The sequence below is a fragment of the Lutra lutra genome, chromosome 15 (assembly GCF_902655055.1).
Source record: "Lutra lutra chromosome 15, mLutLut1.2, whole genome shotgun sequence".
NCBI lineage: Eukaryota > Metazoa > Chordata > Mammalia > Carnivora > Mustelidae > Lutra > Lutra lutra.
In genome coordinates, this window is record NC_062292.1 from 29,526,895 (window position 1) to 29,548,294 (window position 21,400).

The 21,400-nt window shown below is 58.5% G+C and overlaps 2 protein-coding genes across 8 annotated transcripts in view; one reads left to right on the plus strand and one right to left on the minus strand.

The window, feature by feature from the left end:
• TMEM63A (transmembrane protein 63A) overlaps nt 1-21,112 on the plus strand; it is a 29,793-nt gene extending 8,681 nt beyond the window's left edge. For 3 of the 4 annotated variants that reach the window (XM_047704901.1, XM_047704902.1, XM_047704903.1), the window contains 19 exons: nt 421-458; nt 2,417-2,559; nt 3,820-3,871; nt 4,084-4,192; nt 5,294-5,364; nt 7,401-7,481; nt 7,679-7,802; nt 7,892-8,025; nt 9,140-9,277; nt 10,380-10,533; nt 12,437-12,543; nt 12,665-12,751; nt 13,176-13,238; nt 13,645-13,807; nt 14,150-14,255; nt 14,688-14,855; nt 15,474-15,589; nt 15,885-15,947; nt 16,633-21,112. In XM_047704901.1, coding sequence (XP_047560857.1) covers nt 421-458; nt 2,417-2,559; nt 3,820-3,871; nt 4,084-4,192; nt 5,294-5,364; nt 7,401-7,481; nt 7,679-7,802; nt 7,892-8,025; nt 9,140-9,277; nt 10,380-10,533; nt 12,437-12,543; nt 12,665-12,751; nt 13,176-13,238; nt 13,645-13,807; nt 14,150-14,255; nt 14,688-14,855; nt 15,474-15,589; nt 15,885-15,947; nt 16,633-16,758 — 2,043 coding nt within the window. In that variant the 3' untranslated portion in view covers nt 16,759-21,112. The remainder of the gene's footprint in view (nt 1-420; nt 459-2,416; nt 2,560-3,819; nt 3,872-4,083; nt 4,193-5,293; nt 5,365-7,400; nt 7,482-7,678; nt 7,803-7,891; nt 8,026-9,139; nt 9,278-10,379; nt 10,534-12,436; nt 12,544-12,664; nt 12,752-13,175; nt 13,239-13,644; nt 13,808-14,149; nt 14,256-14,687; nt 14,856-15,473; nt 15,590-15,884; nt 15,948-16,632) is intronic. The other variant, XM_047704904.1, reaches the window with a different exon arrangement.
• EPHX1 (epoxide hydrolase 1) overlaps nt 17,693-21,400 on the minus strand; it is a 34,560-nt gene continuing 30,852 nt past the window's right edge. For all 4 annotated transcript variants that reach the window (XM_047704908.1, XM_047704905.1, XM_047704906.1 and 1 more), the window contains exons 7-9: nt 20,844-20,952; nt 18,429-18,554; nt 17,693-18,107 (exon numbers count right to left, since the gene is read on the minus strand). In XM_047704908.1, the coding sequence (XP_047560864.1) occupies nt 17,906-18,107; nt 18,429-18,554; nt 20,844-20,952 (437 nt within the window). In that variant the 3' untranslated portion in view covers nt 17,693-17,905. The remainder of the gene's footprint in view (nt 18,108-18,428; nt 18,555-20,843; nt 20,953-21,400) is intronic.

Sequence of the window (21,400 nt, forward strand, 5' to 3'; positions counted from 1 at the left end):
CTTCCCTCCATAATCCCACTGGAGGGGAGGACCGTTCCGTCCACGAGGCTCGTTTCCCTGCATCCATCCCGAGTCTCAGCCTGTCATTCCAGACAACCAAACAGAGGCCTGCGGAAGCTTCTCTGCAGCTGTCTTGAGCTCTGTCAGCTCTCTCTTCAAGTTCAGCATTTGTCCCTAGAGCCTGTATGATTCTGCCAATTGTCAAAGCTTGAGAGGTTTTTACGAGTGTTCCAGGCTTGTGGTGGGAGCATGGAGACCCTGTCACTCTGGGGACACGTGGTAGCTTGCTGAATTGGGAACAAAAGCATTGCTTTCACGCCAGGGGAGGTTAGGGGGTTGTTTAATGTCACAGACAATGATCACATCTGCCTCCCAAAGACACAGATGTTCATGGCTGACCCCTGTTCTCTGCATTTCCAGGGATGCTGCCCCTGGCTGACCGCCATCTTCCGCCTGCAGTGAGTACAGCGCGGTGGCTGGCGTGTGTGTCGGGGTGTGTGTGTGTGGGTGTCTGGCTGGCTGTCTTTCTCGGGTGGGTTTTTGCGTGTTTGACCCACGAGGAGGAAAGGCCAAAATGGCCCGACCCTGAGTTGGGGTCTCTTCGCTGCTTCTCAGCTCAGGTCCAAAGTAGGATGTGGGGGCTGAGAATTGGGGGTCCCGGACGATCCCTGCACGAGCTCACAAAAGCTGATTTTTTGGGCTCTAGGCAGGAGTGATGCCTCCTTAGTATCTAACATGGACATGCTTGGCCAAAGGCTCTACCTAGCAGGCTTTTGTGTCTAATTAGGTGCAAAGAAGAGAAATAATGATGCTTTAGTACATTTACCTCATTGGGTTAAAAGTTGCCTTGTTTTTAAGATGTGGGGGCTGTGGGGAAAAATCCTATCTAGCTAGGGTCTGCTGCGATCACAGGGAGCATCCTTCCAGGGCACCCAGATATGGGAAGGACCTCTTAGAACTGATGATACATGGCAGTTATGGGGTGCTGGGAACATTCCTCTCTCTGGGACTCAGTTTCCACGACTATAGGAGGGGGCCCAGGATGACATGGTAGGAGAGGGGCATCTGCCAACTCCACCCTTCTCTGCCACTGCAGAATCATGTCACTAGGAGACATTTCTCCTGACACTGTAAGTCACACGTATTCTGCGCAAAAAGTCCACCACATAAGGAAAAGAATCAGTGAGAACAAATTTGAGGTTGCCTAGAACCCTCCATGCCCTGCCCACCCCCTCCAGATGCCCAGGGTGTGGTCTTTAGTTGGCTGCTCTCTGGCCATGCCCCCGCCCCTGGGCTGGGGACACCCCCCCCCCCAACCACCACCCAGAGGAGCAGCAGAAGACACTGACTCATCATTTCCATGGTAACCCACAACAGCAGTGGGCAGATTGGCTCTGAGGCTGGATTCTCTCCCTATGCCCCATATTTCTGGTTCCGTGTCCCCTCCAGCCCCCCACCCCACCCTGCGCAGGGACACACATTTCTTATGGAGGGCTGTCACGGGGATTGCCGTGTATCCTGCTTTGTCACTGTGACACTGGGTGAGACATGTTTCCCATGTCCACTCCCCGGAGTTTTCTCCTGTTCCTGTCTCAGAAAGGACAACACTTTGACGTTTTTGAGGCTACAACTAAATTCTAACAGCTGCTCACGGTCAACATTACAACGGACATTCAAGGAGGCCCCTCAGATTGCTTAAAGTTGCCTCTCCCAGCGAGAAGTCAGAGGCACGTCCCCAGAAACACCGTGGATGAGCGTCGCTCATTCATTGTTCGGAGTCTTCATCACTACCCTTCCCACCTTCTTTCTGGAGCCTGGCTCCCCAGGGCACCTCCCTGCCAGGAGAGTGGGAAAGAGGGAAATCCCCCTTCTGCCTCCTGGCACGGAGGTCTGGCTGTCAGCCTCTGGAATTTTCCAGGTCCCCAAGCCAGCCGGAGCTTCCAGATATGGGACCCAGGAAAGGGTGGAGCCCCTGTGAAGCCCTGGCAGGATGCAGGGAGGAGGAGGGGCGGCAGAGGACCTGAGAGCCCTGGAAGGCTTCCAGGACCGGCTCCCCCCTGCCTCACAGCTGACCCGAGGGAGCCCTGGGAAAGAGGAGAGCCCCAGCAGCCCCGTTGTCAGTGGCTTTGCTTATTCATAGCAGCGGGGCGGGGGTGGGGTGGGGTGGGGACTGAGTTTCCATACCTCACTGGTGCACAGATGGCTCCCAGGCGTGCTGCTGTGGGGACAGGCTCTGGAGTCCCCACACAAGCTGTGTGACTGGGGACGCCGGCTGCGCCTCCGTGTCCTCATAGGTAGAACACCAGGTTGGGATGGGGACCCACCTCCCGGGCTGGTCCTGAGAATCCTGTGAGGTCAGCTGTGGCTGGGCCTGTCACTGCCATTCATGGAGATTCCATGTGCGTGTCTTGGCCAGCGATGACCAGATCCTGGAGTGGTGTGGGGAGGACGCCATCCACTACCTGTCCTTCCAGAGACACATCATATTCCTGCTGGTGGTGGTCAGCTGCTTGTCCCTGTGCGTCATCCTGCCTGTCAACCTCTCAGGCGACTTGCTGGGTAATGACACCTCATCCTGTGCGACCTGGGCTGGGGCAGAGCCGCAGGTGTCCCTGTGATAGGGCAGAACCCCGGGACTCTGGCTTGCATTCAGACGTGAGGAGTCCTCGTGGCGACTCCTGGAACCCTCCCCTGTGCCCCAAGGTCTGGAGAAGAACCCACCCCTCCCCCCAGCCAATAGCTGTGCCCCCTCCCCCCATGTCAATTTCTGATTCTGTCCCAGTTCAAGGACTAAAATCCCAAGATTTGTCAAATGGAGCTTTTGGAGCTCTCCTGCCCCCACGCAATCCAGAGGCTGTAATTAGCGGATCTGGAAGATGTTGGTGATGCTCAAAGTCAAAATCGGAGTGTGGAACAATGTTTCCCAGCAACTGCAGGAAGCCAGCTTCCAAAATGCCATCATGAATCCACTTTTTTCCTTTTCCTTTTTAAAAATTTTTGTTTATTTATTTTTTTAAAGATTTTATTTATTTATTTGACAGAGAGATCACAAGCAGGCAGAGAGGCAGGCAGAGAGAGAGGAGGAAGCAGGCTCCCCGCAGAGCAGAGAGCCCGATGTGGGGCTCGATCCCAGGACCTGGGATCATGACCTGAGCCGAAGGCAGCGGCTCAACCCACTGAGCTACCCAGGCGCCCCCCCTTTTTAAAAATTTTTAAAAGTAATCTCTCTACCCACCCTGGGGCTCCAAGTCATGGCCGCAAGATCAAGAGTTGCATGCCTTGCCGACAGAGCCGGCCAGGCGCCCCAAGAACACACTTCTTTTGCCCAGTGATTCCCAGCTTGGTGTTGGGCTCAGCTTAGGGTGATTTTAAATTTTCTTTTTTCTTTTTAAGATTTTATTTATTTGACAGACACAGACACAGTGAGAGAGGGAACACAAGCAGAGGGAGTGGGAGAGGGAGAAGCAGATTCTCCACTGAGCAGGGAGCCTGATGCAGGGCTCAAACCCAGCACCTGGGATCATGACCTGAGCCAAAGGCAGATGCTTAACGGCTGAGCGACCCAGGCGTCCCTGATTTTAAATTTTCAAAGAGTGTCACAGGAATCTCTGAGCAAGAGGAATTCCAACGTCAAGTTTCCCACGGGGCGGGTTGGGAAGAAGCTGTCGGTTCAGCAGAGGCCTTGGTTGGTGGGGCTTTGGAAAGACTGGACAGACAGTTAAGGTCCTCTGACGGGCCCGAGGCCACACACTGAGGTGACCGGGCCCCGTTCCCCTCCCCCAGCCTGATCCTGGGACTAAGCGTCTTCCTTTTCTGCAGACAAAGACCCTTACAGTTTTGGGAGGACGACGATAGCAAATCTGCAGACCGAGTGAGTATGGGGTGGGGGCTGATGGGGGTGCGGGGGGCACCCACCAAGGGGAAGTCAGGCTCTGGGGCCCGGGCTCGGCCAGAGAGTCCTCAACCAGCGGGCAGATGTGCGAGAGCCCCTCCGCGGCAGGGGCGTGTGGCCCGGTCCTTGCACCTGCACCCCGGCTCGGGAGCCAGCCCTCACGGCAGGTGCTGCTCCCCCCCGACCCCCAGCAATGACCTTCTGTGGCTGCACACCATCTTCGCTGTCCTCTACCTCATCCTCACCGTGGGTTTCATGCGGCACCACACCCAGTCCATCTGGTACAAGGAAGAGAGCCTGGTGAGTGCGGCTGGGGGCGCAGGGGGAGTTGGAGCCCTGCGGTGCCCCTGGCGATGCCCCTGGCGTATGGCCCCGTGAGCAGTGAGCTTAAATCGAGGGTCTCTGCGGAACATGGCTGGTGTGTCAGCACGCAAAAATGCCTTTTGCTTTTTAATTATGTTTATTTTTTTTAAAGATTTTATTTATTTATTTGACAGAGAGATCACAAGTAGGCAGAGAGGCAGGCAGAGTGGGGGGGAAGCAGGCTCCCTGCCAAGCAGACAGCCCGACTCGGGGCTTGATCCTAGGACCCTGAGATCATGACCTGAGCCAAAGGCAGAGGCTTAATCCACTAAGCCACCCAGGTGCCTCTGCCTTTTGCTTTTTTAAAAAGAATTCTGATTATTTTAACTTATTTTATCTTATTTTTTAAAAGGTTTCATTTATTTATTTACTTGAGACAGAGAGAGAGATAGCAAGTGAGGGAACAGAAGCATGGGGGAGTGGGAGAGGGAGAAGCAGACTGTCCACGGAGCAGGGAGCCTGACGTGGGACTCGATCCCAGGACCTTGAGATCATGACCTGAGCTGAAGGCAGATGGTCAATGACAGAGGTGCCCCCAAATTCTGATTATTTTAGAACACAGATTTTTTTCTCCTCCATTTTGCCAACTAAGCCCTTAAATTTGTGGGGTTCAGGCTTGTGGTTGCTGATTTTCAGCACCTTCATGGAAGGTTGGACTGCGAACAGCCCTCACTCTTTGTCAGCCACAGCTAGATGGGGACACAGGAATGCCTGTGAGTTGGTTCCAGGCCTGGGTTCTCCTCTTATCTGCTGTATGACCACATTTGAGTCACTCACCCTCTCTGGGTTCCTTCTCCCTGTCTTGTCATGCAAGGGAGGCTCGCAGGACTCCTGTGGCAGGGTACTCTTTGTGCAATCTGCAAGACGATTCCATGGGAATGACAGCTGTCCGGCCTTGGCCAGGTGGCAGGAGGGCACCCAAGCCTCCCGAGCTCCCACTGTGTTCTTTGGGGAGTCTGGAACAGGGCTGCAGAGTGGCGCCTGCCTGCAGACAGGCTTGCCCCTCTGACTTCTCTCCCTGGGGCGTTTTTCCGGCAGGTGAGGCGGACCCTGTTCATCACGGGCCTCCCGAGAGACACCAAGAAGGAGACCGTGGAGAACCACTTCCGGTAAGCAGGGCTGCAGTGGGACAAGTGCCTTAGGGGAGCACTCCATGTCCTGTCTGGGGACCGGGAGACCTTGAGCAGGGCCTGGCCCTGCCACACAGGCATCGCATGGCTGCTGGTGGCATGCAACGATTCCAGCTGGGTTGGCCTGTCCTCTGCCCGCCACCATGGCCGCCCCAGGTGACCATAGTAGCTTGAGGGGAGGCCAAGGTGTAGGGGCAAATAAGCAGCTGGAGAGCACCAGGAAGATGACCTCCCCTGGGCACCTGGGCATCAGCTGTACGGAGTCTGACGCCCGAGACAGAGCTTGTCTCCAAAGGGGAGGGCCCAGGGCTGGCTCTTCCATGCACAGGCGTCTGGGCAGGGGATACGTGTGTCTGGGGCCCTGTCCTCACAGAGTTCACCAGTCAGTGAGTCCAAGCTCTCTCTGGCAGGACCTCCATCTCCGCAGCACCCGCTGAGCACCTGCCCCAGGGCTCTTGCAGGTGGTAGGGTGGGGAGGAGGTGTGCACAGGGTCAGCAGTGAAGCAGCAGGATTGGGGGGGGCACAGAGCAGGTGCAGAGGCCCCTGGACCCCCTGGGCTGCAGGTGAGGGAGCCGGGCTTCAGTCTGTCCTCACTCCCACCAGCTCAGTGGTCAGTAATCTGTAGAGCGGGCTGGGGCAGAGGACCGTGTAGCTTGGCACCATTTGTGAAGAACTACATAGAGGTGTAAAACGAGTGTTTACAATTTATTGACTAACCTCTTCAGCAGCTCCAAGTATTTTAGAAGGACCCTTTTATGTAAACACCGTACTGGCGTCCTTTTCCTCTGTTCCTTGAAACAGCTCCTGAGGGGCCCTGCTGGGCAGCATGGAAAGCAATTGTGTCATTTGTTGTATAACCTTAGCCAAGAAAAGCCCCTCCTACCGCGCAGACCCGGGGTCGGAGCTCTCCCAGTTGAGGCGGCTCTTTTGGTGCGTGGGCCCGTAGCAACCCCTGGGGCCCGACCTGGCATCTGCCTTGTGGCAGGGGTGCTCACGCTGGGGTTCTCTTCCCTGGTGCTCTTCCCGGGACCCAGGCTTGTCCTGCAGTTCAAATCAATGACTGACATGTGGTGGGCTTTGTCTCTCACAAAGATGTACCCAGAAGTGTGCCTGGCGTATGGTGGGGGTGGATCATGTGTGTAGGGGGAGGGAAGGTCACGCGGTACTGCAGGGCTGCCCAGAGGCAGGTCGCAGTTCCCAACAGCCACTAGCTGTGTGGCCTGGTGCACAAGTCCTATAACCTGTCCAACGCCATTTTCCTCATCTGGAAAATGGGGATGAAACCTCCCAGGTTACGATGAGGATTGAATCAGTCCCTGCCAGTCCCTGGTCAATGGCAAGGACAAGCACAGCCTGCGTATAAGTAGACACAATCTTCCTAGGATGGTTAACAAGGGTACAAACATTTTCTGGGCTGAGGGTCTTTTGCTTTCATTAAACCTGAAAGGTCTGTGACCTTCAAAAGAGTCACAGACTGGATAGAACTTCAGGGGTCCAAGGTCAATGTGATCTAGAGCCAGCGATAAATGTCTTCCCTTGGGGGGCGCCTGGGTGGCTCAGTGGGTTAAGCTGCTGCCTTCGGCTCGGGTCATGATCTCAGGGTCCTGGGATCGAGCCCCGCGTCGGGCTCTCTGCTCAGCGGGGAGCCTGCTTCCTCCTCTCTCTCTGCCTGCCTCTCTGCCTACTTGTGATTTCTCTCTGTCAGATAAATAAATAAAATCTTAAAAAAAAAAAAATGTCTTCCCTTGGGTGGGTGGAGAACGTCAGCTGTGGTGTCCAGCCTTGGCCACAAGCACCCGCTGATGTAAAGCCATGAGGGTCTAAACCTGTCACTTGCAGTGACTTTCATACTCTTAGAAAAGGCCTCTTTGTATTAAATTTCAAAATTGCCCCCATTGATAAAAGACAAAGAGAAAAGAGGTCTCTGTTGGCACAAAAAAAAAAGCTGTGGAGATTTGGGGGGTCCCCCTCCCCGGGGGGTCCTCTTGTCCAACAGGCATCTTTCTGGGCACAGGGATGCGTATCCCACATGTGAGGTGTTGGATGTCCAGCTGTGCTACAATGTGGCTAGACTGCTGTCCCTGTGCAGAGAGAGGTAAGGGGGGGGCTGGCCTGGGGTCCCCCTCCCCTGCCGAGACCCCGCCCTCCTTCCTGCTGGCCCTGGGGAAGGCAGGAGGGCGGCTCTGTCCCTCTCTTGCTCGGGTCTGGTGGCGGCTGGCTCTGGTGTGGCGGCTGGTGTCTGAGGCTGACGTTCCCTCACTGCCCCCCCGCCCCTCCCCACGCCCCCGGCAGGAAGAAGACAGAGAAGAGCCTGAACTATTACATGAGCCTACGGGCAAAGACAGGCCAGTGGACCCTGATCAACCCCAGGCCCTGTGGCCAGTTCTGCTGCTGCGAAGTGCCCGGCTGTGAGTGGGTGAGGGCCAGGCCCCTGCAGGAGTGCACTGCGTGGTCCCCAACCCCCATGCTGGCTGCCTGGTCACCAGGGGGTGTGTCCGCCGGCAGGAGGATGCCATCGCTTACTACACGCGTCTGAAGGACAGGCTGACCGAGAGGATCATGGAGGAGGAGCGCAGGGTCCAGGAGAGGCCATTGGGGATGGCCTTTGTCACCTTCCAGGAGAAGTCCATGGCCACCTAGTGAGTGGGACCCTTCCCCAGCCAGGTCTGGTCCCCCTGCAGGTGACTTGCTGTCCCTGTTGGATGCAGGTGGTCCTGTGGAACCCATCCCTCGGATTTGCTAGTGGCATTTCCATCTCCTTCCCCGGGTGTGGCTGGGGACGTTGCACACCCCCGGTCATCCCAGCCCATGTGTGTGTGATGGATGGGCAGCGGTGACTCTTCTGAGCCCCTCTCGGCTTGACGCAGACTTACTTTCCTGCTGGGCTCTCACCAGCTGCCCCAGGGATCCTGTTGCCTCTGTCCAGTGTTCTGTCCGGCAGAACAGACGCTGCCCTCCTTCAGATGTCTACTCTGGACCACAGATCTTCCTCTGTGCCCGGGATGCCCATCCTTGTACAAATGCACCCCCCCCCCCCGGCACTCTGGGACTCCCTGTTGCTGAGCTGAGGCCTGGGGAGGGTTGCAGTTTGTAGGCTGGCATGGGGTGCTCACTCCCAGAGCAGTCCCGTGCCTGGGGTCGGGAGAGCGCTGGTGACAGCAGGTGGCCACACAGATGCCCCTTCCCCTGTCTTCTCTGTGGGCAGCATGCACCCAGGAATGGACCCTGCCTCAAGGCTAGAGCCAGGAGGGGACCCGTGGAAAGAGGGTGTTCTGAGGCAGGAGTGGGGGGCACGGAGATGGCAAGGGGTGAGGTGGCTGTCCTGGGGAGGGTGTCAGAGCAGGAAGGAGTGGGGGAGGGCTGGTGAGACCCTGGTCTGGCCGCAGGATGTGCCCACAGTGCGCCAGTGTGCAGGGTGGGCACAGGGGGTGGCCCGGGGAAGAGCCGCAGATCGAGGCTGTGCAACAGTGTGGGAGGCAGTCAAATGGAGGTGGCACACAGCTGGGTGGTGGAGCCTCAGTTTCTCTATCCGTGAAGCAGAAATCCTCCCTGGCTTACCCAGTTGTTCTGGGGATTAGAATCCTCCCCAGAGTGTGCTAGGCATGGCTTTTCTTAGCATCACCTGTAATAAACTAATAAAGCCAAGGTCCCTTGCCCCGGGGGCCCCCACTCTCACTGGGTCCCATCTGCCATGTGTGTACGTGGTCCCCAGGCGTCCAGACAGACCCTGGCCACTTCTGCTTTCCCTGGCAGCATCCTGAAGGACTTTAATGCCTGTAAGTGTCAGAACCTGCGGTGCAAAGGGGAGCCCCAGCCGTCCTCCTGCAGCGGGGAGCTCCACACCTCCAAATGGACAGTGGCTTTTGCCACTTACCCCGAGGACATCTGCTGGTGAGCCCCTGGGGCAAGGCAGATGCCTGCTGGGGCTGCTGGGTCACTGGGAAGCCCGGGCGGGAGCTGGCGGTCAGGGAGGCCAGCATGTAGCCCCCGCTCCACTCTGGACCAGGGCTGGGGGTGGGGGTGTGGTGTGTGTGCGGCAGGTAGGGGGAGGGCTTGTCCACGCCCTAGACTTCACTCCCATGAATCCAAACTATCCAAAATAGTATCATTTCTACGACATGATCAGTTACTTTTCAGTTGAGATGTTTCTCTTTTTCATACTTAGTATCTCTGAAATGCAAGTATGTTACTTGGTTGGGACTGGGCCCTGCAAGACTCCGCGGCAGGGCTGGCTTCCGGCTCTTGTCCCCCGTCCCCCATCCACTGCCCTGGTCCCGTGCAGGCTTCGGTCAGGTGACAGCCATCTGGCCTGGGGGACATGCGGGGGAGCTGAGCTGTGTCCACGAGGCCATCAGTGAGCTTGCAGCATGAGGCAGGGGTGAGGACAGCTCTAGGAGAGGCCCAGCACAGTTGGCCTCAGTACTGCCTCCCCCTGCCGAGATCAACGTTTAGGTGCTCGTCCCCACCGGCCTCCGACAGTTCTGCTCCTTGCGTCACAGGGCTTACCAACCTTAGGGGTGGTTTGTCTGTTCGTGGCGGGGTGGGGCCCAGGCCCTGCTGTCCCCTGCCTCCCCCTCCCTGCACCCAGCCCCGGCCCCACTGGGGAGGATGTGTAACTAGTCACCAGGGCTGCAGACATGGCTGGGCAGTCCTAGGCCGGAGCCTCATTTTTCTGCCTGGGTGCTCACGGGACCTCTTTGGTGGGTTCTGGCCCTGATGCTGTGGCTGGGGAGCCATGCTCGCCTTGCATAACCTGCTTTCCCTCTGAGCTCAGAGGGACCCCAGATCTGACATGGCTGAAGCTGAGGATCTGTACAGAGTGCTTGCCTGTACCCCTGAGGTCGAAACAAGCACCCCGCTGGAGTCCTCTGCCCGGTGTCTTGCGGTGTCTAAATTTGACCCACTGACCCACCTACTCCGGGGCCGCTGCTAGCATGGCAGGCAGCCAGAGCCCAGGAGATAAGCCTCCGGGGCCTGTGTCCTCCCCCTGCAGGAAGAACCTGTCCATCCAGGGCTTCCGCTGGTGGTTCCAGTGGCTGGGTATCAACTTCACGCTCTTCGTGGGACTGTTTTTTCTGACCACGCCCTCCATCATCCTGTCTACCATAGACAAGTTCAATGTCACCAAACCCATCCACGAGCTGAACGTGAGTGACTGTGCTGCAAGGCCTCTGCTGCGGGGAGGGTGGTGAGAAGGCATGGGGGGCAGATCAGGAGCCAAGGGACGGCACTGAGATGGGAGCAGTGGTTCCGAGTAGGGGTGAGGCCAGCGGTGCAGATGCATAGTGGACACTCCTGCCAGGGCCTCTGCCAGGCTGTCCTCATCCCCGCATCATGCTCCAGGTTCGCCGATGGCCCCGTGTACACAACTCCGCTCCCCCACGTGTCCCCCAGGCCAGACCGGTGGCTGACTCCTGTGTGGAAGGGTGCTGGGGGGACAGGGAGAAAGGAGTGACAAATGCTTCACGCATTGGGATGGCAATTGTCCCTGTCATGTTCTGGCATCTAATAATCTTGTTATAAAACCATTGAGCCTAGATAGGAAACTGATGAAGTTTTAAAATCTTAGATAAATCCAGAATAGCCAGACACTCCCTAAATGGTCATCTGCTTAGAAAGGCATTGGTTTCCCATAATTAGCTCTGCTGGACCCTAAGTCATTTTTCTTTTTTCCAATTCCTCTTGGTGTTCTGTGAGTCATGCTCTGGGAAAGCACACGGGGCTGGTCCTTGCTGTGCTGTCACTGGCTGGTGAATTCTGAGCCTTGGATTTTCATCCAATAGCTGAAGTGAGAGCACCTGCCTCAGCACCCTCTCGGGATGCGGGGCTGGACCCACCACGAGCTAATGTGTACTTGGAGCTCTCCTACCTGACATGGTATGAGAATAAAGAAATATACAACGAACACTAAGCAGTTTTGCTTAGAATTAAAGCTGGTAAATGTTCATACCTTTGCCGATCTTGGGATGTGTGGCCAAGGCCTGTTCTTTGGAGGTGGACCGGTGGAGCGGAGCCCCGTTTTCTGTTCTCCATAAACCAGTTTGGGTTTCTTACAGTAAAACAGACACTGGCCACCATTCTGAGGACAGACCCCTCCCAGATCTCTGGTCCATGGCTGTTCTGTAGTTAATTTAGTCTCGTCTATTTCAGTAATATTTTTTAAAAAAATATTTATTTGTTTGACAGAGATCACAAGTAGGCAGAGAGGCAGGCAGAGAGAGAGGAAGGGAAGCAGGTTCCCCGTTGAGCAGGGAGCCCAATGCGGAGCTTGATCCCAGGACCCTGAGATCATGACCTCAGCCGAAGGCAGAGGCTTAACCCACTGAGCCACCCAGGCACCCCATCAGTAACATTTTTAAAGAGATTTATTTATTTATTTATTTATTTATTTGAGAGAGAGAGAGAGAGAGAGAGAGAGAGAGAGAGGAGGTGGGAGAGGGGCAGAGGGGAGAGAGAATCCCAAGCAGACCCCGCTGAGTGCGGAGTTTGACTCAGGGTTCGATCCCATGACCCAGAGGTGAAACCTGAGGTGAACCAGAGGTTGGAATCTTAAGCGACTGTAACACCCAGGTGCCCCTCATTCAGTAGTATTTTCTAGAAATTGGCCTTTATCGAGTTTCTGAAGTATGCCACTTGGTTTTCACCAGATTTTCTATGTTTATGCTCATTTTATCAGGGAAAGTGGTGAGTCTATGAGCCCCTGTGATGATAATCGTGGGTCCTGTGGGCTCACACGGGATGGGGCCCCCACTGGGCAGGTGGGAGCTGAGTGGGTGGCTGCCCCAGGGTGCCCGGCTTCGGTGTGCCCACTTCCCTTGGCAGTCACTGCTGGTTGTGTATCGGGGGGCCCAGAGGTGATGGGGGCTGCCTGTTAAGTTCCTTGCTTCGCTTCGAAGAGCTTTACTCCCGTCTAGGCCAGTTATGGCCTCTTCGGCCAACGTCATGGGACACACACCCCGTCCCAGGCCCGGTGTTGGCTCCAGGGGATGTCACCGTGTCACGGTGCCCATGGCCCCTCCACCTGTCTCCTCCGTGGCCCTTGTTTTCCAGGACCCCATCATTAGCCAGTTCTTCCCGACCCTTCTGCTCTGGTCTTTCTCGGCCCTGCTCCCCACCGTCGTGTACTACTCCACGCTGCTGGAGTCTCACTGGACCAAGTGAGTGAGCACCGCGAGTGCCCAGCCCCTACCCCCAGGGCAGGGCTCCCCCCCCAGCAGGGGCCTTCGGGCACCTGGAGCAACTGGGGGGCTGGGAGGACCCACCTACGGCTTCCTGCAGGTCTGGAGAGAACCGGATCATGATGTCAAAAGTCTACATATTTTTGATCTTCATGGTGCTGATCCTGCCTTCCCTGGGCCTCACCAGGTACCCCCTGCCACCACTTCTCAGAGTTCACATTGGTTGGTCCCCTCGGCCAGTCCCCAGTAGAGGGGAGATGGTCTGGGGGTGGGGCGCGCACATCCCTGACAACATCCACGCCCGTCCCGCCCACTCGGGGTGCTGTGGGGCTCACAGATCCTTCTGGAGATGAGGTCTCTTCCTTAAATGAAGCTTGAGAGCAAAACAGAGCTCGGACCTTCCCCGTAGGGAACAGAGAATCTGTTTTAATGGAGGGAGTTGCTGGGAGAGCAGCCTGACCGGTTACCCTGCAGTTAAGTGGCGTCTTAGGCAAGGAACATGGACCTGGAGGTCCTGCCTGACGCTTTGAGCAGAAAAATGTGAAAACGCCTGGTGAGCTCAGCGAGCGCTGGACAGAAATTCTCATGGCACTTGTTTTTTTTCCCCCCAGTCTGGACTTTTTCTTCCGGTGGCTCTTTGACAAAACTTCCTCAGAAGGCTACATCAGGCTGGAGTAGGTGTCGGCCGTGCCGCATTTGGGAGCCACCGTCCCTGGGACACATCCCCCGGGGGCTCGGCTGGGGCGGTGGGGGGGTGGGGGTGGTCCAGAGCACACTCTGGGACAGTCCTCTCCTCCAGAGGCCTCGGGGCCCGGCACCTCCCCAGCACCCCTCCTAGCCCGGGCAGAGCCTTCGGTGGGCACCGGGGGGAGGGGATCCACTCTGTCCCAACTGTGCCTAAATGTGGGTCATCTCTGAGGGCGGAACTCCATTAGTGGCCATCTTGTTTGTTCTTTGAGACTTATTCCTGACAATGGAGCCACTTGGGGAGGGAGGAATAATGAGCCCTGGAGGCTCCTTCCGTGGTGGGAGAGAGGCTCCCGGCCTCGGCTCACCCCCCACCCACCGGCGGCCCTGCAGGTGTGTCTTCCTGCCTGACCAGGGTGCCTTCTTTGTGAACTACGTCATCGCCTCGGCCTTCATTGGCAACGGGATGGAGCTGCTCCGGCTGCCAGGCCTGGTGCTCTACACCTTCCGCATGTTCATGGCCAAGACCGCAGCCGACCGCAGGAATGTCAAGCAGGTACGGGGGCGCAGCGGGCGGGGCCTGGATGTAGACTGCCCCCAGGACCCCAGCCTCCGTGCCATGCTGTGTGGCTCCATGGGGGGCCTGACCCTGAAGTCTGCGGGTTGGGGGTCACTGTCTCTCTGTCCTGAGCACCCCTGATCAGAATGAGAGACACACGAAAGGCCTGCGAATCCTCGTGGCCCTGGGTGGCCTGGGTGGGAGCCCAGCAAGGCTGGGGTTTTGCGGAGGGCAGAAGGGACCCCAAGAGGTGGGAGTAGCCGTGCGCCTCCTGCTTCGGAAGTTGTCCCCGCGCTGTCCCCCAGCAGCCCGGACTGAGCTCCTCGCCCCTCCACCCAGACCCAGGCCTTCCAGTACGAGTTTGGCGCCATGTACGCATGGGTGCTGTGTGTCTTCACGGTCATCATGGCCTACAGCATCACCTGCCCCATCATCGCACCCTTCGGTGAGTGGCTGGGGGTGGGGTGCTGGGTCACCCTCCGTCAGAACGGCTCTGTAGTGGACCGCCGGCACTCAGCCAGGCCCGCACCGCTGCATGCCACCAGGATCTCGCCGCCACGTGCCACATGGGCTGCGAGGCAGGTGTGGTTTCTGTCCCCCTTTCACTGATGAAACCCAGCGATGAAGTGGGACGGAGTGAGGAGCAGACCTGGATTTGGACTGGGGACCGTTTGACCTTGGAGACCAAGGTCTTGCCACTAAAGTAAACATCAGGTTCCCAGGTTTCGGCACCAAAATATGTATATATTTATACATTAGACATAATACTTGGGTTCCAAATGGGCAGGCTGCGGAGCCAGTCCCGGGAAGCAGGAGGTGGTGGGCCGTGGCTGGGGTGGCCCAGCTGGGTCTGCTGCTCACAGCCCCACCTCCGCAGGCCTCATCTACATCCTGCTCAAGCACATGGTGGACCGGCACAACCTCTACTTTGCCTACCTCCCGGCCAAGCTAGAGAAGAGGATCCACCTGGCAGCTGTGAACCAGGCTCTGGCTGCGCCCATCCTGTGCCTCTTCTGGCTCTGTTTCTTCTCCTTCCTGCGCCTGGGTGAGGGGCCCTTCTGACCAGGGCGGGCTGCGGGGGGAGGGGAGGGGGGCTCACGGTGCTGCGTGCACACCGGCTGGTCAGATTCCTCACTGGGGTGCCCTATTGGAACATGGGTCCCGGGCAAGGGCTGGTGGGGGCAGCAGGGCCAGAGCTGGCCGGAGCCCAGGGGACCCCGGGGACCCCAAGTCAGTGGAGAAACCTTACAGAGAAGGTCTGAACCAGAGAGGGCAAGCCGGTGTAGGCTGCTGTTTGGGGCGCGGGTGGACCCAGGTCATCAGCACAGTGCAGAAGTGGGGGCCCATGGGAGGAGAAGTGGACACTCTCAGCCGATGAAAAAGGCAGAAGGATTGTGACCGAGCCCTGATCGGGTGAGGGGGCCTCCATCCCACCTAGCCCAGGGCATGGAGCTGCCAGGGAGCCGGCCCAGCAAGGAAGCAGGGCTTGGGGTCCCAGCTCCTGAAATCTGACCAGGGATGAGGCCAGCCATTCAGCGGGTCCCCCGCCGGCTGCTCCTGGCTAGATGACACCCTCCTGGCCTCGGGAGAGTTCCCACGTGGTTGCTGCATCAGCTGCGGCCCCTCTCCCCCCTCAGCATGGCTGACGTCCCTTTGTCCCCAGGTCTGAGGGCCCCCCTCACCCTGTTTACACTCCTGGTCGTGCTGCTCACCGTCTTGGTCTGTGTGGCCTACACCTGCTTTGGATGTTTCAAGCACCTCAGCCCTCTGAACTACAGGGTAAGGGGTTCCACGGGGACGTGGGTGGTGGGGGCGGTCCCCACCTTGTCACAGCCCAGCCTGTTGGCAGTCTTGTCCATGTTGTTTATCCATGGGGAAGGCACGGGTGAGTGCGATGTGTGGCTTCCCTCCCCTCCCCCCAACCCCGGCGCGGCCCGCTCCCCCCACCGGCAGCAGGGAGCTTGGTGCCCGCCAGTACTGTCATCCCAGGTGGTAACGGTCGGTTTGTTCCGAGGCTCCTGGTTCAGGGAGATGGGTTTTGTTGATCATGGTGAGTTTTTGCTGTCATCCGCAGACGGAGGACTTGGGCAGTGACAGAGGAAGTGAGGCAGATGCCCCCAGGCCAGCAGCCTTCACGGTAAGTTCTCCTTCTTCCCCAGCCACCAGCCTGGGGGGCTCCCTGGGGCGGGGCGGGGGGGGGCACAAAAGTGCCTCGATCATGTGGCAGCCACGGTTCCAGAAGGAATCCCTAGTCCCATGGGATGCTTCACGAGCACTGGTAAAGCCACATTCCAGAAGTGATCACTGATACCCGTGAAGCCACATTTGGCCAAGATGCCGCCCCACCCCCTGGTTCCGGTTTCAGGCCCTGGTTCCTTCTCTGCAGGTTTCATGCCCCCTGCGCTCAGGCCTCTCCCAGGGCAGTGTGGTAGAGGCCTGTGGCTGCGCAAGTGTGCAGGAAACGGGGTGGCCCCAGTGCCTGCCGTGGGAGGCCCCCAGGGTCCCTGCCAGAGACCCAGGGTAGAGCAGCCTTCTCTCCTGCCCCTGCCTTCCCTGGGCCAGGTGCTCCTGTGGCTGTGTGTCTGTCCTCAGACCAGCCCCAGTGGAGAGAGAGTTCTCAGAAAGATGCATTCCTGGAGGTCACCTGCCCCTGCAGACAGGGGAGGAGGCAGAACAGGTGGAGGGCCTGAGTCCCCTTCTTCACTGGGCTCTGGGGCCTCACAGCAGGAAGCAGGGGAGGAACGGGTTTGGAGTCTCATTCTCGGCTCCCCCTGCACCCCCTGCTCCAAGCACTCAGTCCCTCCTCCCCCGTTTGCTGGCAGCCCTACGTGCCCCGGATTCTGAGTGGCCTGTCCTCAGAGAGAACAGCCCTGTCCCCGCAGCAGCAGCAGACCTATGGTGCCATCCACAGCATCAGCGAGACTGTCCCAGGGCCCCGGGGACAGTGACAGCAGCATATCTACCTACCAAGAGGCCTGAGGGCTGCTGGGCCAGGCTCGGAGCCAGGAGAGGAGACCCAGGCGGGAAGGTGGCTTGACTCAGGCCCCAGCCGAGCCCAGGATGACTTCCCACCGGCTTTAAGCACAGCTGCTCTTAAGCGATGGAACCAGAAAGGTGTTCTTGCCTTTGGCCAAGGGGGCAGGCTGGGACTGCCATTGGGTGGTGAGCGCTGGCCTTTCTGGCCATGGCAAAGGGGACGGGAGCTGAGCAGCTCAGAGCCCGGCTCATTTCCAGGTCCCCCTCCTGCACAAATGTCCAGCTCTGTAGCTGGGATGCCGTCCCTGGGGATTTTGGGCAGAATCCCGTATTGGAATTGTGCACCCACAGCCCCATTGCTGTGGTGATGGAATCTGGTACGAGGGAGGACATGCGACTTGCCCAGCCCCAGAAGACCCCTCAACTAGCCAATAACCAAAAAGCCTGCAGCGGATCCCAGCTGGAGAGGGGTTCCAGACGATGGCTGGTGTCCAGCCCTCCCCCTCTGATCTGGGAGCTGCTGTGGGAACAGGCGGCAGTGGGCCAGGCCGGGTTGGGTGGGCTGCAACCCTGGCTGGAAGGACAGGTGGCCCCTTCCTTTTTCTCCCTGTGGGGATGGGGACTGGCAGCCTCCCACTGCCTCCAGGGGGTGCCAGAGGCACAGGGACCAGGTGGGTGGTGGCCCAGGCCCCCTGCCACACCCCCACCTCGCCACAGCAGCCCCATGCTCTGGGCAGCCAGGGACATGAGGAGGGGGTGGAGCGTCCCGGTGCCCCCCCCCACCCCGGGCCTGTTCTGCCCTTCCCAGTGGGACCCCCCCCCCAACCCAGACCCAACCTGCCAGATGTACTGGGACGGCTCCCCATTTGGGACGGGTGTGCCCATGTCACCTGCTTCCAGCCATTCTTAGGAATAGAATCATTTATCATCACTGACATGCGTGTGGGAGCACTGGAGGGGGGCAGTGAGCAGGGGGCCAGCAGGGGCGGGGGACAGGTGTGGGGCGTACATCATTGCAAAGAGAAGAGGGGGGGTCTCCCTGCTCCTTGGGAGGGCCCTGGGGCAGGGAGGACAGCTGTCGGCCGGGGAGCCTGCGGGTGACAGCCAGCCCCACGGGCATCAGCGCTGCTCCAGCAGCCCCACGAATTTGCAGATGTCCCGGGCTAGCAGCTCTGGCTCCTCAAAGGCGGCAAAGTGGCCTCCGCGGGCCATGTAGGAATAGGAGATGAGTTTCGGATACTTGAACTTCACCCACTTTTCTGGCACATGCATTAACTCACAAGGGAAGGCAGCAAAGCCTGTGGGCACGTGGACCTTGATCCTAGAAGGACAGAGATCCCACTGAGAGGCAAGGTGGCATCCTGGTCCCCTTCTGTCCCCTGCAGCAGGGACGGGGGAGTGGGGGTCTGTTTGCCCACCCACAGGGAGCCGGAAAGGACAGACCCAGGGTTATAAACACTCTCTTCAATTCCAACCCACTGGAGCCTCCTTCTGTGGAAGGGCCAGCTGTGCTGCAAAGTCTGGCTATCAAAGACCCTCCCTGGGGGTCAAGCCTCTCAGGGGGTGGAGAGCTGGTGGTCTGACTGCTCCCGCCCCTGGAGGCCCGTCAGCAGGCACCTGCTGCGGGATCGGCCACACTCACCGGTTGTGCTTGTTGGCCATGAAGCCCTGGCCCAGGTTCTCCTTATAGAAGCGCTGGGAGGAGGCGATGGTGCCCGTTGTCCAGTAGAGCATGACATTGGTCAGCAGGTCATCCAGGGAGAACTTCCTGCAGAAGCAGCCCCGGGAGGCCCCTCAGAGCCTGGCATGGCCTTCAGGCTGTGAGCCCTGGGGACCCCCACCCAGGGTCCTGCCTCCTGCTCAGACGCCCCAGGCAGGTGCATATTATCCCTGAGGCCAGGCAGGCTTGGACCTCCCCGCCCAGCATGGGAACCCACTCAGGGTGTGGGGCTCCACGCGTGCAGAGGAAAGAGCCATCTGGTTCTTACTGTGGGGGCACGTGGAAACCTGAAACCCCACATGCCACCCGGGCTCTGTCCTGCTCTTGCTGGGTCCCCTCATGCTACCCTGTGTCCAAAGACCCCAGGAGCCCTCCATGGCCTCCCCTGTCCAGGTGCTGGTGCCCACCACCTCTGCCCCCGAATGCCCTCCCCCTACTCATCTTCTGCCCCCTCAGCCTCCAGCCTTCCCTCCCAGAAGAGTCCCCCAATGCGCTCAGATCCACTAGCTTCACACCTTGCCCCCCCTGCTATGATACCCCTTCAATGCCATCAGCCCCGTGCCTTCTGGCACCCAGACCCACCTGATGGTCCACAAACCCCAGGGGACACCAGCTCTGTGGAGCAGCTCCCCTCATGCCTTCCCTGCTCGATTCCAGATCTGGGGGCTTTGGAGAGCTCCGCCTCCCATGCTCATCCCTTCACTGGCCTCCTCCTGGGCCACTCTGCCTCCCCTGCCCAGTCTGGCGTCCATACCACCCAGGCCTGCCTTCCTGTCTCTCCTCTGCCCCCCTCTCTGCATCCCTGCAACTGTCAACCCACACTTGCCAACCCCTGTCCAGGTAGGGGCTTCCCACCAGATTCTGTCCTCCCCCCGCCCCCAGGTATTGCTTGCCCAGCCTGCTCATTCCCCCCGGAGCACAGAGAAAGTAATTTCCTCCCCTGGACCCCTCCCTGGGGCTCCGGATCACCCATCTCAGTCCCTAACCAAGCAGGCACCTCCCACTCAGCAAGTCCACACCTGAAGCAGCCCGCATCTCTGCCGAGCCCCTGGTGGACACACATGTTCACAGATGCAAGTGCTCCCACACACGCACACTCACGTGTGTCTGTATCCAAATCCACGTGCACACTTCCACCATCCAAATGGGCACAGACGCTCCAAGGCTCCCCTCCTCATTCCCTAGTTCCTGCTTGATGAAGGGCGTCCCTGCAGCCTGGTGGGGAGCTAGAAACTGCTCCTTCTGCTGCTGCCTCCCCCCACTCCCACTGAGCCCTGGCTGTCCCTGCTCCTCCTGACCCCCCAATGAGCCCTGGCTGTCCCTGCTCCCCCTGACCCCTCACTGAGCCCTGGCTGTCCTGCCATTCCTTGCCAAGGACATGCTGATAGAACCCCTGCGCCGTCAGGCCCTGCCCAGCGTGGGGCAGGGAATGGATCCCACCATGAGGGCTCATGCTTGGGCTCATGGTGTGGCCCCTGCATACCTGCCTCTATCCTTGACAAAGTCAGTCTTTCCAAGAGCACCTCGCATTTCTATCCCTCCCACCTTAGCTTCTGCTCTTCTCTCTGCCTCAACTCTCCTCCATCCTTTTCACCAGCAAACTCCCACTCACCCTTCAAGGTCCCAATCAAATAGATTCTCCCAGTCATTTCCCCTCCCTGCCCCAGAGACGGAGCAGATCCTCCTTTCTCTGGACTCGCACAGCCAGGGCTCATTCGTCCAGTGCGTGTTTGTCGAGCTCAAGCTTCCTTCTAGGTGCTGGGGCTAGAGCACTGCCTAGACACGGTCCCCTGTCCCAGGTGGGAGCCAGCCCCAGCTCACCCTACTCCCACCCCAGCACTGTGTCTGGTGCTCTGTGTACCCCCACAGCAATGAAGAGAGAGATGGGTGCTGGAGAAGCTGAGTCAGGGCTGACCTTGATGGAGCCCGAGTCAGGCCAGAGGCCTGGAAGTCACGTACTCCTAGGCTCCCTGCAGCTGTCTCCAGGCCTGGCTTCCCTGGGGCACACGGTCAGGTGGCGACGCTGGGCTCTCGTGGGCTCTGGAGGGAGGGGGTCCCTGGCTGTTCACACCTCTTGGCAATAAAGGGGGCTTGCTGCCCTCTGGACCCACTGATCCCAGGAGGGGACTGTTTAGCAAATGGACCATAGACATTCTCCAGCCCTGTATCCCGTTCCTGACCGCTCTACTATGAGGCTTGGAGAGAGTCGCTAGGCCTCTCTGTGCCTCTGCTCGCTCATCCAGAGGAACTGGGGCCGTATTCACCAGGGCGAGGGTCCGAGGGGTACCCAGCCGTAGGTAGGACATGCCGGCTGGCGGCTAGACAGCAGGGTCTCACCTTTCCAGGCCTCCATCCTCCAGGTCTTGAAACTCCAGGTTGGTCCAGGTAGAAAACTTCTCCAGGATATAGGCAGCAAGGCCCACGGGGGAGTCGTTCAGAGCGCAGCCTGGGATGGGGAGAAGCAAGGGAGGGACTGACTCGGGCCTGGGACCAGCTAGCGGTCAGGGCCCTGTGTTGGGGCACAGTGCTGCCCTTGCTCCTGGGGCACTCATGCACCCCCTATCTACTCAACCCTCGGCCTTGGAACGCTCATCTGAGAAAAAGGGGTAATGCTGTCCCCACTGCTCCTGGGTCTCTCCATGGCACGGGCAGCTTCCCACGTTTGGGGAGACCCAGATAGGGTTTTGGGGTGCCTGGCTGGCTTGGTCCGAAGAGCATGCAACTCTTGATCTGAGGGTTGTGAGTTTCACCCCATGTTGAGTACAGAGATTACTTAAATAAAAAAAACTAAAAAAAAAAATGGGGTTTTTTAGTTTATATGCTCTGATTCTTAAAAAGTAAGAAACAAACAAAAAAAAAAAAGTAAGAAACAGCCTCAAAGTCCAAATTAGGGG